Genomic DNA, 15,545 nt, shown 5'->3' with positions numbered 1-15,545 from the left:
AATAAAACTGTTTGGCCATAATGACCATCGTTATGTTTGGAGGAAAAAGGGGGAGGCTTGCAAGCCGAAGAACACCATCCCATCCATGCAGCACAGGGGTGGCAGCATCATGTTGTGGGGGTGCTTTGCTGCAGGAGGGACTGGTGCACTTCACAAAATAGATGGTATCATGAGGTAGGAAAATTATGTGGAAGCAACATCTCAAGACATCAGTCAGGAAGTTAAAGCTTGGTCACAAATGGGTCTTCCAAATGGACAATGACCCCAAGCATACCTCCAAAGTTGTGGCAAAATTGCTTAAGGACAACAAAGTCAAGGTATTGGAGTGGCTATCACAAAGCCCTGACCTCAATCCTATTGAACATTTGTGGGCAGAACTGAAAAAGTCTGTGCGAGCAAGGAGGCCTACAAACCTGACTCAGTTACACCAGCTCTGTCAGGAGGAATGGGTCAAAATTTACCCAACTTATTGTGGGAAGCTTGTGGAAGGCTACCCGAAACGTTTGACCCAAGTTAAACAATTTAAAGGCAATGCTACCAAATACTAATTGAGTGTATGTAAACTTCTGACCCACTGGGAATGGGAAGAAAGAAATAAAATCTGAAATAAATCATTCTCTCTACTATCTGACATTTCACATTCTTAAAATAAAGTGGTGATCCTAACTGACCTAAGACAGGGAATTTTTACTAGGATTAAATGTCAGGAATTGTGAAAAACTGAGTTTAAATATATTTGGCTAAGGTCTATGTAAACTTCCGACTTCAACTGTGTGTATGTATATATATACTGCTCAAAAAAATAAAGGGAACACTTAAACAACACAATGTAACTCCAAGTCAATCACACTTCTGTGAAATCAAACTGTCCACTTAGGAAGCAACACTGATTGACAATACATTTCACATGCTGTTGTGCAAATGGAATAGACAACAGGTGGAAATTATAGGCAATAAGCAAGACACCCCCAATAAAGGAGTGGTTCTGCAGGGGGTGACCACAGACCACTTCTCAGTTCCTATGCTTCCTGGCTGATGTTTTGGTCACTTTTGAATGCTGGCGGTGCTTTCACTCTAGTGGTAGCATGAGACGGTGTCTACAACCCACACAAGTGGCTCAGGTAGTGCAGCTCATCCAGGATGGCACATCAATGCGAGCTGTGGCAAGAAGGTTTGCTGTGTCTGTCAGCGTAGTGTCCAGAGCATGGAGGCGCTACCAGGAGACAGGCCAGTACATCAGGAGACGTGGAGGAGGCCGTAGGAGGGCAACAACCCAGCAGCAGGACCGCTACCTCCGCCTTTGTGCAAGGAGGAGCAGGAGGAGCACTGCCAGAGCCCTGCAAAATGACCTCCAGCAGGCCACAAATGTGCATGTGTCTGCTCAAACGGTCAGAAACAGACTCCACGAGGGTGGTATGAGGGTCCGACGTCCACAGGTGGGGGTTGTGCCTACAGCCCAACACCGTGCAGGATGTTTGGCATTTGCCAGAGAACACCAAGATTGGCAAATTCGCCACTGGCGCCCTGTGCTCTTCACAGATGAAAGCAGATTCACACTGAGCACGTGACAGACGTGACAGAGTCTGGAGACGCCGTGGAGAACGTTCTGCTGCCTGCAACATCCTCCAGCATGACCGGTTTGGCGGTGGGTCAGTCATGGTGTGGGGTGGCATTTCTTTGGGGGGCCGCACAGCCCTCCATGTGCTCACCAGCGGTAGCCTGACTGTCATTAGGTACCGAGATGAGATCCTCAGACCCCTTGTGAGACCATATGCTGGTGCGGTTGGCCCTAGGTTCCTCCTAATGCAAGACAAGGCTAGACCTCATGTGGCTGGAGTGTGTCAGCAATTCCTGCAAGAGGAAGGCATTGATGCTATGGACTGGCCTGCCCGTTCTCCAGACCTGAATCCAATTGAGCACATCTGGGACATCATGTCTCGCTCCATCCACCAACGCCACATTGCACCACAGACTGTCCAGGAGTTGGCGGATGCTTTAGTCCAGGTCTGGGAAGAGATCCCTCAGGAGACCATCCGCCACCTCATCAGGAGCATGCCCAGACGTTGTAGGGAGGTCATACAGGCACGTGGAGGCCACACACACTACTGAGCCTCATTTTGACTTGTTTTAAGGACATTACATCAAAGTTGGATCAGCCTGTAGTGTGGTTTTCCACTTTAATTTTGAGTGTGACTCCAAATCCAGACCTCCATGGGTTGATAAATTGGATTTCCATTGATTATTTTTGTGTGATTTTGTTGTCAGCACATTCAACTATGTAAAGAAAAAAGTATTTAATAAGATAATTTCTTTCATTCAGATCTAGGATGTGTTGTTTAAGTGTTCCCTTTATTTTTTTGAGCAGTGTATATATATATATATATATATATATATATATATATATATGTTACGTGTCACGTTTTTCTTGCTCCCCATTTTTCCATGTTAGTGTGTTTGTGTCCTAGGCATTACAGGTGTACCGAGTTGGGCTGACGATGGTGGGCGTGGCTTCGGTCCGGAGTCCTGGCAGCTGTAGCTGACTGAGGAGGGGATAACTGTTTGCCGTGTGAACCTAGAAGAGGAGAGAGAGAAAGAGAGAGAGAGAGAGAGGGGACACTTGTTTTTTGGCTAGTTGATGATTTGTTGATTTAATTCATCTTTGTTTGTGTTTCAGCCTGTCCTCCTGAGGTACTCCACCCTACCTAGGTCCTGGAGAAGGGAAAAGGTAGATCTGCCCATGGGTGTACATTCCCACGTAGATAACCCATTGTTTTATACACTAGGTTAGCTGGGCGGGTGTCACCCTTGTATTTTCTTGGAACCAGGTAGGACAGTGGGTTAGGGTTTAGAGTGTGTTAGGAAGGATTAGGAACCAGGTAGGACAGTGGGTTAGGGTTTAGAGTGTGTTAGGAAGGATTAGGAACCAGGTAGGACAGTGGGTTAGGGTTTAGAGTGTGTTAGGAAGGATTAGGAACCAGGTAGGACAGTGGGTTAGGGTTTAGAGTGTGTTAGGAAGGATTAGGAACCAGGTAGGACAGTGGGTTAGGGTTTAGAGTGTGTTAGGAAGGATTAGGAACCAGGTAGGACAGTGGGTTAGGGTTTAGAGTGTGTTAGGAAGGATTAGGAACCAGGTAGGACAGTGGGTTAGGGTTTAGAGTGTGTTAGGAAGGATTAGGAACCAGGTAGGACAGTGGGTTAGGGTTTAGAGTGTGTTAGGAAGGATTAGGAACCAGGTAGGACAGTGGGTTAGGGTTTAGAGTGTGTTAGGAAGGATTAGGAACCAGGTAGGACAGTGGGTTAGGGTTTAGAGTGTGTTAGGAAGGATTAGGAACCAGGTAGGACAGTGGGTTAGGGTTTAGAGTGTGTTAGGAAGGATTAGGAACCAGGTAGGACAGTGGGTTAGGGTTTAGAGTGTGTTAGGAAGGATTAGGAACCAGGTAGGACAGTGGGTTAGGGTTTAGAGTGTGTTAGGAAGGATTAGGAACCAGGTAGGACAGTGGGTTAGGGTGTAGAATGTGTTAGGAAGGATTAGGTGTGTAGAAGAGGAGGGACCTTTTGTTCATTTTCATTACTTGGACCCCGATCCCAAACATTCCCTTCTCTCACCTTCCCTGGTTGTGGTTGTTTTTTAGTTTTCTTACTGATTCTTCATGGGTGTTTTTATATTGTTTATTTAATTACTTTACTAAACATCCCCTGAGGGCTAACATTGAGTTCTGGTTGTGGTCTGGTTGTTTTCGCTCATTACACCCCACATTTCTTCCCCTTTCATCTGGTTTACCTGGTGTGTTTAGGCCCAGGCATTTACGTCTCCTCCTCAGAGGAGCTACACCCGAGGGGAGAATGTAATATATATATATGAGAGAGGACAAAACACACATCATGACAAGATAGACATCACAACACTACATAAAGAGAGACCTAAGACAACAAAATAGCAAGACAGCAACTCATGACAACACAGCATGGTAGCAACACAACATGACAACAACATGGTAGAAGCACAACATGGCAGCAGCACAACACGGCAGCAGCACAAAACATGGTACAAACATTATTGGGCACAGATAACAGCACAAAGGGAAAGAAGGTAGAAACAACAATGCATCATGCAAAGCAGCCACAACTGTCAGTAAGAGTGTCCATGATTGAGTCTTTGAATGAAGAGATTGAGATAAAACTGTCCTGTTTGAATGTTTGTAATTGTGACAACGTAAAAAATATTCTAAGAATAGCCTAATTGACAAAATAACTTGCTGTGCATAGATCTCCCCTGAAACATGAATATTTGAGCCTTATATATAAATGTCAAGTTAGATACCTTGCTTTGAAGTAGTCTACTTTATCCAGCTGATCCCTGATTCATTGAATGAGGGAATCATTTTATAAAGACAAAGTATTTGGTTGTAATTTTGCAATATTTTATGTCAGGATGACAACCATCCTTCAAGATTGCTAGGGTGTGCAAGCCCCTGTTTTCACCAAAACAGGGGCGGGGAAACGCTTTGTAATTATTTCAACTGCTGATTGTCTCTGTGAAAGTGAAACCCAGTGGACCTTAGGCCTCTCCTCCTCGTAGATCATCCTGGCCCTGTGTTTCTCCTGCTCTCTCTCCTGCAGCAGCTCTCTGGGCAGAGGGTTACAGTAACGGTTCTTCTCAACGTCAAAGTAGAACCCTGGCAACTCTGGAGACGGAAGGAACTAAGAAGGGAAGAGGGGAGGAAGAAAGGAAAAAAGGACAAGGTGGACATGCAAGGAGAGGACAAGGTGGACATGCAAGGAGAGGACAAGGTGGACATGCAAGGCGAGGACAAGGTGGACATGCAAGGAGAGGACAAGGTGGACATGCAAGGAGAGGACAAGGTGGACATGCAAGGAGAGGACAAGGTGGACATGCAAGGAGAGGACAAGGTGGACATGCAAGGCTAGGACAAGGTGGACATGCAAGGAGAGGACAAGGTGGACATGCAAGGCTAGGACAAAGTGGACATGCAAGGAGAGGACAAGGTGGACATGCAAGGCTAGGACAAAGTGGACATGCAAGGAGAGGACAAGGTGGACATGCAAGGCGAGGACAAGGTGGACATGCAAGGCTAGGACAAGGTGGACATGCAAGGCGAGGACAAGGTGGACATGCAAGGCTAGGACAAAGTGGACATGCAAGGCGAGGACACGGTGGATCCAAATGCATGTTGTGATAACTTCCAATAACAATAACAAAGTGATATGAGTGTATCTGGGTTTGAGCCCAGCCTGTGTGGCACTAGACTGTGTTAGCCTGCTGATCTAAAGCCTACCACTCGGTATTAGGCCCTGGAGCTTGTCCAAGTCAGACCAGGTCTGGTTCACCAAATGTCTCTGATACAGTCAGACCAGGTGTTGTTCACCAAAAGTCTCTGATACAGTCAGACCAGGTGTAGTTCACCAAACGTCTCTGATGCAGTCAGACCAGGTGTGGTTCACCAAACGTCTCTGATACAGTCAGACCAGGTGTGGTTCACCAAACGTCTCTGATACAGTCAGACCAGGTGTGGTTCACCAAACGTCTCTGATACAGTCAGACCAGGTGTGGTTCACCAAACGTCTCTGATACAGTCAGACCAGGTCTGGTTCACCAAACGTCTCTGATACAGTCAGACCAGGTGTTGTTCACCAAACGTCTCTGATACAGTCAGACCAGGTGTTGTTCACCAAACGTCTCTGATACAGTCAGACCAGGTGTAGTTCACCAAACGTCTCTGATACAGTCAGACCAGGTGTGGTTCACCAAACGTCTCTGATACAGTCAGACCAGGTGTGGTTCACCAAACGTCTCTGATACAGTCAGACCAGGTGTAGTTCACCAAACGTCTCTGATACAGTCAGACCAGGTCTGGTTCACCAAAAGTCTCTGATACAGTCAGACCAGGTGTTGTTCACCAAACGTCTCTGATACAGTCAGACCAGGTGTTGTTCACCAAACGTCTCTGATGCAGTCAGACCAGGTGTAGTTCACCAAACGTCTCTGATGCAGTCAGACCAGGTGTAGTTCACCAAACGTCTCTGATACAGTCAGACCAGGTGTAGTTCACCAAACGTCTCTGATACAGTCAGACCAGGTGTAGTTCACCAAACGTCTCTGATGCAGTCAGACCAGGTGTAGTTCACCAAACGTCTCTGATACAGTCAGACCAGGTGTAGTTCACCAAACGTCTCTGATACAGTCAGACCAGGTGTAGTTCACCAAACGTCTCTGATACAGTCAGACCAGGTGTTCACCAAACGGTTTTCTGTACAGCACTTTGTAAGTGTACAGCAGATGTAAGAAGAGCTTTTATAACTACATTTGATTGATTGTAGGAGCTTGACAAAGTTCCTGTACTTGTTACAATGCTGCATCCATGTGACCAATTTAACACCCGCCAGCCAAATCTCATTGGTTTATCGCTGACAATAATAGCCCTCTTTGCGGCTTTACGATTGGATGCGTGTGCTTTCAATCACTTTCCCCTCCTCTAAAAGGAAATCTAACATTTTTAAGATCATTCTCATAAACTGAACATTGTAACAGAGAGTGGAAAATATTAATTTGTTTGTCTGTAGTGGGACAGTAGTTGGGATTTGTTTATATTCTAGATAGAGCATCAGGCATTGCTTTGTTTTCAATTTCCTGTGTAAACAAACCTTCATGTGTAACTAATGCTTCTACAATATATACATCTAAATATACCTCATGTTAATGTGTTTTACTACACTGCTACATAATATTATGTATATCTTCTAGTGCCATTCTATTTGTTTTGCTAAATGCCACTGAATGAAGAAGAGTCTCCATATAAGCATTTCGCTATACTCGCAATAACATCTGCTAACCATGTGTATGTGACCAATAATATTTGATTTGATTTGATATGCTGAGAAAATAAAGATGGTCTGTTTGGGACAGGCACAAAGGAACACAGGACCACTGGCAACGCTTTTCTTTTCCCTTTTAGAAAATGCAGCCACTCCTTGCTATATCTGTTTCATATGCCCGAGGATATGCCTACACTATGCAAATGACTTATACTGACTAGTACACTGTAATGATTTGCATGTGTGCAATATAAAGTTGTACAGTGTGTAGCCTTGGCTCATCGTCTTTATGAAACGCTTTTGACAGTTTTCTCATAAACCACGCCTTTACTCCTGCATCCTGGTATTGTATTGGTTAAGGAGCAGGTCGCCTAAAACCTTACTGGTTGTTTTTTTCATAGGGTCCCAAACAGCTCCGAGATTTGGAATATTTGCTTACTGTCTAGCAGCAAAATGGCGACTGTCATTCAGAATCCTCTCAAATCGTAAGTAATTCTCAAAATGCTATATTCTATACCAAGAAAACGTTTTCGCTGGCATGCAATGGTTGCGTTCAATAAAGTAGAAAAGGACAACAAATTGAGTGGAATAATGGAATATGCTATTTTGATGTTAAATGATGTTTATAAACATATCACACCGTGCACGTTAGGACAAAAATGCCTCGTTTTGTTCGTATTTATTGGTTTCTACACGAATGTTGTCGGTGTACAAAGCATATCATGCGGACGCTTTTAAGAAAATATTTGTCTATGCATGAAACGACAATGTTCTTCTGCGCTCCGATTTACGCTATGTGGACAAGTCAAGTTTATTTTCCTTTTTAAAAGTTGTTCCATAATCGGCTCCATGTATAGACTAAGAACCTTAGAATAAGTGTTTGTTGATCTTTCACGTTTACTATTCCATTGTCCTGGTCCGTTTTATTACTTGGAATTAATGTCAACCAACAAGCGCTTCTGGTGCGCTCGCTTATTGAGAGACAGCCACAGTCTGCCCATCACTCAAAGAGGTGTAATCTGGGTTTATTTTCCCACTGAAACACATATATAGTACCCTGATAGACACTCACAAGTGTTGCAAAAATGACAGGCTATTATTTGAGTATGCATCGGACAGCTTTTTACTGTCTGCGACAAATTTACAGAGCGAGTGGTCCGATCAGGCTGAGCGGGCATAAACCGTGTCGGCGAAGGGGAAACTACAGTATTTACAGTCAGTGTCATCAGGGAGGGATCGCTTTCTAGGATCCGCGTATAGGCCTAGTTGTGTAATGTGATGAATAACACGTCTGACTGTGTGTGTCAATATTGTCAACACTGTTTTGGACTCTTCTCTCGTCATTGCTGCTCTCCTGTAGTCATTGTTCTCCTCCTGTAGTCATTGTTTTCCTCCTGTAGTCATTGTTCTCCTCCTGTAGTCACTGCTGCTCTCCTGTAGTCATTGTTCTCCTCCTGTAGTCAATGCTGCCTGCTGCCTGAATATAAGCTTGTCTCTGTGGAAAGGCCTTACAGCTCTATCTGTCTGTGAGAAGTGACATGGATCTATTCACAGACAGGCTGTACGTCTCTGTCCCAAATGGAACCATATTCCCTGTATAGTGCACTACTTTTGACACTCTATTTATGGAACAGGGAGCCATTTGGGACATAATCAGACTCTCCCTGGTGGACACAGACTATCAGGAGATATTTACCCACATTTGCAGTGGAATGTAGTGAAGGGGTCTGGCACAGAGTTATGACCCAGCTTATTGTTGGAGTGGTAGTCATGAAAACAGGCTGCATTCCAGGTCTTCACTGAATAAGCTACGTTGTTTGGTCTAACAGATGGTCCTTCACTAACAGCAGAGCAGAGAAACCAGACACAGTGCAGTCAACATGTTTGTGTCCGGATATAGGCTGAAATATGCATTCAGTTACACAAGATACCTAGTTCCTTATGATGCCACTGTCACAAGCGTCGTTGTAGGTAGTGGACCAAACTGCAGCGGGTATATTGAACATTTTCTTTTATTGAAGGAAAACCAAAACACTTACACAAAACAAACGACGAAAACAGTCCAGTAAGGTGCACAGACTAAACCAGAAACAACCACCCACAAACACAAGAGAAAACTAACCCACTTAAATATGGCCTCCAATTAGAGGCAATGACAATCAGCTGACTCTAATTGGACATAGAAATAGAAAAATGAAATAAACACATAGAAATATAGAACATAAACCAAAAACCCCGAAACACACAAAACAAACACCCCCTGCCACGCCCTGACCAAACTACAATAACAAACAACCCCTTTTACTGGTCAGGACGTGACAGCCACTCATAGGCTCTTGGCTGTTACCATTCAATGGAGTAGCTGGTCAGTGGACAGACTGTATTCCAGTCTGTTTATATCGCATTATTCAACCTGTCCCAGACTATAGTCCAGTCTGTCTATATCATATTATCCCACATGTCCCAGTCTGTCTGTATCATATTATTCAACCTGTCCCAGACTATAGTCCAGTCTGTCTGTATCGTATTATTTAACCTGTCCCAGACTGTAGTCCAGTCTGTCTATATCATATTATTCCACATGTCCCAGTCTGTCTGTATCATATTATTCAACCTGTCCCAGACTATAGTCCAGTCTGTCTGTATCGTATTATTTAACCTGTCCCAGACTGTAGTCCAGTCTGTCTGTATCGTATTATTTAACCTGTCCCAGACTGTAGTCCAGTCTGTCTATATCATATTATTCCACATGTCCCAGTCTGTCTGTATCGTATTATTTAACCTGTCCCAGACTATAGTCCAGTCTGTCTGTATCGTATTATTTAACCTGTCCCAGACTGTAGTCCAGTCTGTCTGTATCGTATTATTCAACCTGTCCCAGACTATAGTCCAGTCTGTCTGTATCGTATTATTTAACCTGTCCCAGACTGTAGTCCAGTCTGTCTGTATCGTATTATTCAACCTGTCCCAGACTATAGTCCAGTCTGTCTGTATCGTATTATTTAACCTGTCCCAGACTGTAGTCCAGTCTGTCTGTATTGTATTATTCAACCTGTCCCAGACTATAGTCCAGTCTGTCTGTATCGGAATCTGTTATTTAACCTGTCCCAGACTGTAGTCCAGTCTGTCTGTATCGTATTATTTAACCTGTCCCAGACTATAGCCCAGTCTGTCTGTATCGTATTATTTAACCTGTCCCAGACTATAGCCCAGTCTGTCTGTATCGTAGTATTTAACCTGTCCCAGACTGTAGTCCAGTCTGTCTATATTATATTAACACACATGTCCCAGACTGTCTATATCATATTATTCAATCTGTCCCAGACTGTAGTCCAGTCTGTCTGTATCATATTATTTAACCTGTCCCAGACTGTAGTCCAGTCTGTCTATATTATATTATTTTACCTGTCCCAGTATGTAGCCAGTCTGTCTATATTATATTATTGAACCTGTCCCAGTCTGTCTATCGTATTATCGAACCTGTCCCAGACTGTAGTCCAGTCTGTCTATATCATATTATTCAACTTGTCCCAGTCTGTCTGTATCGTATTAATAACCTGTCCCAGTCTGTCTATATCATATTATTTAACCTGTCCCAGTCTGTCTGTATCATATTAATAACCTGTCACAGTCTGTCTGTATCATATTATTAACCTGTCCCAGTCTGTCTATATCGTATTATTAACCTGTCTATATTGTAGGCCTATTATTAACTATTTCAGGGAATTCAGTTAGAGCAGGAAGTACCTTTTGTTTGCATTGTGTCAGAGGGAAAGAGAGAGCCTGGTATGACATACAGTGATATATACATACAGTGCCTTTGGAAAGTATTCAGACCCCTTGTTACGTTACAGCCTTATTCTAAAATGGATTAAATAAATAAAAATACTCAGCAATCTACACACAATACCCCATAATAACAAAGCGAAAACAGGTTTTTAGAATTTACATAAGTATTCAGACCCTTTGCTATGAGACTCAAAATTGAGCTCAGGTTCATCCTGTTTCCATTGATCCTCCTTGAGATGTTTCTACAACTTGTAGTCCACCTGTGGTACATTCAATTGATTGGACATGATTTGAAAAGGCACATGTCAGAGCAAAAACCAAGCCATGAGGTCGAAGGAATTGTCCGTAGAGCTCTGAGACAGGATTGTGTCGATGCACAGATCTGGGGAAGGGTACCAAAAATGTCTGCAACATTGAAGGTCCCCAAGAACACAGTGGCCTCCATCATTCTTCGATGGAAGAAGTTTGGAACCACCAAGACTCTTCCTAGAACTGGCTGCATGGCCAAACTGAGCAATCAGGAGAGAAGGGCCTTGGTCAGGGAGGTGACTAAGAACCCTATATTCACTCTGACAGAGCTCCAGAGTTCCTCTGTGGAGATGGGAGAACCTTCCAGAAGGACAACCATCTCTGCAGCACTCCACCAATCAGGACTTTATGGTAGAGTGGCCAGACAGAAGCCACTCCTCATTAAAAGGCACATGACAGCCCACTTGGAATTTGCTAGAAGGCACCTAAAGACTCTCAGACCATGAGAAACAAGATTCTCTGGTCTGATTAAAACCAAGACTGAATTCTTTGGCCTTAATGCCAAGCGTCACGTCTAGAGGAAACCTGGCACCATCCCTATGGTGAAGCATGGTGGTGGCAGCATTATGCTGTGGGGATGTTTTTTAGCTGCAGGGACTGGGAGACTAGTCAGGATCAAGGGAAATATGACAGGAGCAAAGTACAGAGAGATCCTTGATGAAAACCTGCTCCAGAGACCTCAGGACCTCAGACTGGGGCGAAAGTTCATCTTCCAACAGGACAACGACCCTAAGCACACAGAAACGCTCCCCATCCAACCTGACAGAGCTTGAGAGGATCTGCAGAGAAGAATGGGAGAAACTCCCCAAATACAGGTGTGCCAAGCTTTACAGCCTCAAGAAGACTTAAGGCTGTAATCTCTGCCAAAGGCGCTTCAACAAAATACTGAGTAAAGGGTCTGAATACTTATGTAAATATGATATTTAATTTTTTATTTATTTATAAGTGAGCAACAATTTCTAAACCCCTGTTTTTGACTGTCATTATGGGGTAATGTGTGTAGATTGATGGGGGAAATAAAAACAATGTAATCCATTTTAGAATAAGGCTGTAACCTAACAAAATGTGGAAAAAGTCAAAGGGTCTGAATACTTTCTGAAGGCACATTATATATATATATAAATCAGATATTAGAATATATCCTCTTGGTGCTGGAGCCTTATCACATTAGGTTGAGTGGTTTCCATCTGACTGTTTGGATTCTATGAGAGGTGTTGGGTTTGCACTTAGCTGGTAACAACAGCCCTGTTCTATTGATAAGAGCTATTCTGGCCTTCTTCCTGGTTTGGGACAGTGGGAGGTTCGTTATCCATGGCTTTGGTCTCCTGATCTCTGCATAAAATAAAACACTTTTTAATTTATTTTTGTATGCACTATGCAGAAATCGTACTGCCATTTGTAATTTCAGTTTAATGTGACTAAACAAGCTAGTACATTGTAGAGAATCATTGTACCATCTAAACCGCTGGGAAATATATTTTCCATAACCCAAAAATATTGTATTTTCAACTGTTTTGAGGCTGGTGTACAAAACCGAAAGTAAAAGACGCAAAAAAAATGAAACGTAAGAACGGGAAGCATAGAAATTGCGCACATAGAACAGATCTACCGCGTCTTAGACTTGCTTTCAATGAGAATGACAGATCTATAAATCAGTGGCATATTGCAGCTTTAACAAGAGGGAATGCATGTATCACAGGAGGCTGCTGACAGCTCAAATAATGTCCGGAACGGGCAAATGGAATGGCATTAACCACATGGAAACCATGTGTCTGATATATTTGATACCATTTCACGAATTCCACTCCAGTCATTACCACAAGCCCATTCTCACCAATTAAGGTGCCACCAACCTCCTGTGCCATGTATATACTTACAATCCGTGCTTAGGAGATGGACAGATGAGAAGGGTGCATATGTGTGTCCTATTGATAGGAGCTATTCTGGCCTTCTTCCTGGTTTGAGACAGTGGGTGGTTTGTTATCCATGGCTTGTATCCTGTTCTCTACATAAAATAAAACAATTTTTATATGATTCTAAGAGTGTTCCAAACGTCAAATTTCAAAGTTGTTCCAAACGTCAAATTTCAAAGTTGTTTCAAACATCAAATTTCAAAGTGTTCAAGGTTAAGTTTAGGCATTAACTTCAAATGTTTTAAGGTCAGGATTAAGTTTAGGCATCAACTCTGAATTCTTAAGGTTAGTCATCAACCTTTGGAACCAGAAGCAGATGCTTACGGCCATCCACCATCCACAACACCCTGTAAAACCCAAATCTACTTGAAGGTAACAGAGCTCACTGTTGTGTTGCCCCCTAGTGGCCGGTTTCCACGTCATCTCCCGACATTCTCAGACATGGGTGAAGGTCGTCGGATACTGACTTGTATCACAGGTGACCCGGCTGATCCTCCTGGGCCCATCTGTCTGTTGAGAGAAGGACCTGATAAGAGAGAGGAGTGGTGGTACGGGACAGGAGAGAGAGAGGGAGGGAGTGAGGGGGAGAGAGAGAGAGACTGTATGTAGCCGTAATATGACAGTGAAATGTCTCTATTCCTTTAAATGTTTTGTTTACTGTTCATTTCTAATTGTTTATTTAACTTTTGTTTATTATCTAAACTCAGCAAAAAAAGAAATGTCCCTTTTTCAGGACCCTGTCTTTTAAAGATAATTCGTAAAAATCCAACTAACTTCACAGATCTTCATTGTAAAGGGTTTAAACACTGTTTTTCATGCTTGTTCAATGAACCATAAACAATTAATGAACATGCACCTGTGGAACGGTCGTTAAGACATTAACAGCTTACAGACGGTAGGCAATTAAGGTCACAGTTATGAAAACTTGGGACACTAAAGAGGCCTTTCTACTGACTCTGAAAAACACCAAAAGAGAGATGCCCAGGGTCCCTGCTCATTTGCGTGAACGTGCTTTAGGCATGCTGCAAGGAGGCATGAGAACTGCAGATGTGTGAGACGCCTAAGACAGCTCTACAGGGAGACAGGACGGACAGCTGATCGTCCTCGCATTGGCAGACCACGTGTAACAACACCTGCACAGAATCGGTACATCCGAACATCACACCTGTGGGACAGGTACAGGATGGCAACAACAACTGCCAGAGTTACACCAGGAACGCACAATCCCTCCATCAGTGCTCAGACTGTCCGCAATAGGCTGAGAGAGCCTGGACTGAGGGCTTGTAGGCCTGTTTTAAGGCAGGTCCTCACCAGACATCACCCGCAACAACGTCGCCTATGGGCACAAACCCACCATCGCTGGACCAGACAGGACTGGCAAAAAGTGCTCTTCACTGACGAGTTGCGGTTTTGTTCCACCATGGGTGATGGTCGGATTCACGTTTATCGTCGAAGGAATGAGCGTTACACCGAGGCCTGTACTCTGGAGCGGGATCGATTTGGAGGTGGAGGGTCTGTCATGGTCTGGGGTGGTGTGTCACAGCATCATCGAACTGAGCTTGTTGTCATTGCAGGCAATCTCAATGCTGTGCATTACAGGGAAGACATCCTCCTCCCTCATGTGGTACCCTTCCTGCAGGCTCATCCTGACATGACCCTCCAGCATGACAATGCCACCAGCCATACTGCTTGTTCTGTGCCTGATTTCCTGCAAGACAGGAATGTCAGTGTTCTGCCATGGCCAGCGAAGAGCCCGGATCTCAATCCCATTGAGCACGTCTGGGACCTGTTGGATCGGAGGGTGAGGGCTAGAGCCATTCCCCCCAGAAATGTCCGGGAACTTGCAGGTGTCTTGGTGGAAGAGTGGAGTAACATCTCACAGCAAGAACTGGCAAATCCGGTGCAGTCCATGAGGAGGAGATGCACTGCAGTACTTAATGCAGCTGGTGGCCACACCAGATACTGACTGTTACTTTTGATTTTGACCCCCCCCTTTGTTCAGGGACACATTATTCAATTTCTGTTAGTCACATGTCTGTGGAACTTGTTCAGTTTATGTCTCAGTTGTTGAATCTTGTTATGTTCATACAAATGTTTACACATGTTAAGTTTTCTGAAAATAAACGCAGTTGACAGTGAGAGGACGTTTCTTTTTTTGCTGAGTTTATTTCACTTGCTTTGGCATATGTTTTCCATGCCAATAAAGCCCTTTGAATTTATTTATATATATATATATATAGAGAGAGAGAGAGAATGCCCCATCTGCTCACCAGGACCCCCCCTTCTCCCCTAAACACAGCCACGGAGGATCCCTCCAAAACAACCGGGGGTCACAAGGACCGAGCCAACTCCTCCTATTACAGAGACATATGTCCCATTGGTCCCAACCTACATTAGTATAATAAGACAGTCTGTCCCAGGGAATGGTCTGTAGTGGAACAGGAGGATGAGTAGTGTCCAATGATGACTTAGTACAACAGCAGTGGACTGGATCATCTCCTATGTATTTAGTCTAAGCATGTTAATAAGACGTTGAAGCGTAAGTTGAGTTATTACCATGTAATTACCAATGAGTAAGGCTATTCTCTATCAGAATGAGTTGAGTTATTACCATGTAATTACCAATGAGTAAGGCTATTCTCTGTCAGAATGAGTTGAGTTATTACCATGTAATTACCAATGAGTAAGGCTATTCTCTGT

The 15,545-nt window shown here is 43.8% G+C and overlaps 1 protein-coding gene across 4 annotated transcripts in view; it reads left to right on the top strand.

The window, feature by feature from the left end:
- The first annotated feature begins 7,060 nt into the window (after positions 1–7,060).
- Positions 7,061–15,545, top strand: part of dpf3 (double PHD fingers 3) — a 51,808-nt gene continuing 43,323 nt past the window's right edge. For all 4 annotated transcript variants that reach the window (XM_045721128.1, XM_045721126.1, XM_045721127.1 and 1 more), the window contains exon 1: positions 7,061–7,319. In XM_045721128.1, the coding sequence (XP_045577084.1) occupies positions 7,288–7,319 (32 nt within the window). In that variant the 5' untranslated portion in view covers positions 7,061–7,287. The remainder of the gene's footprint in view (positions 7,320–15,545) is intronic.

Source organism: Salmo salar, chromosome ssa06 (genome assembly GCF_905237065.1).
Source record: "Salmo salar chromosome ssa06, Ssal_v3.1, whole genome shotgun sequence".
NCBI classification, from domain to species: domain Eukaryota; kingdom Metazoa; phylum Chordata; class Actinopteri; order Salmoniformes; family Salmonidae; genus Salmo; species Salmo salar.
Note: the sequence above shows the minus strand (reverse complement) of the source record. Positions and strands in the feature narration are given on the sequence as shown.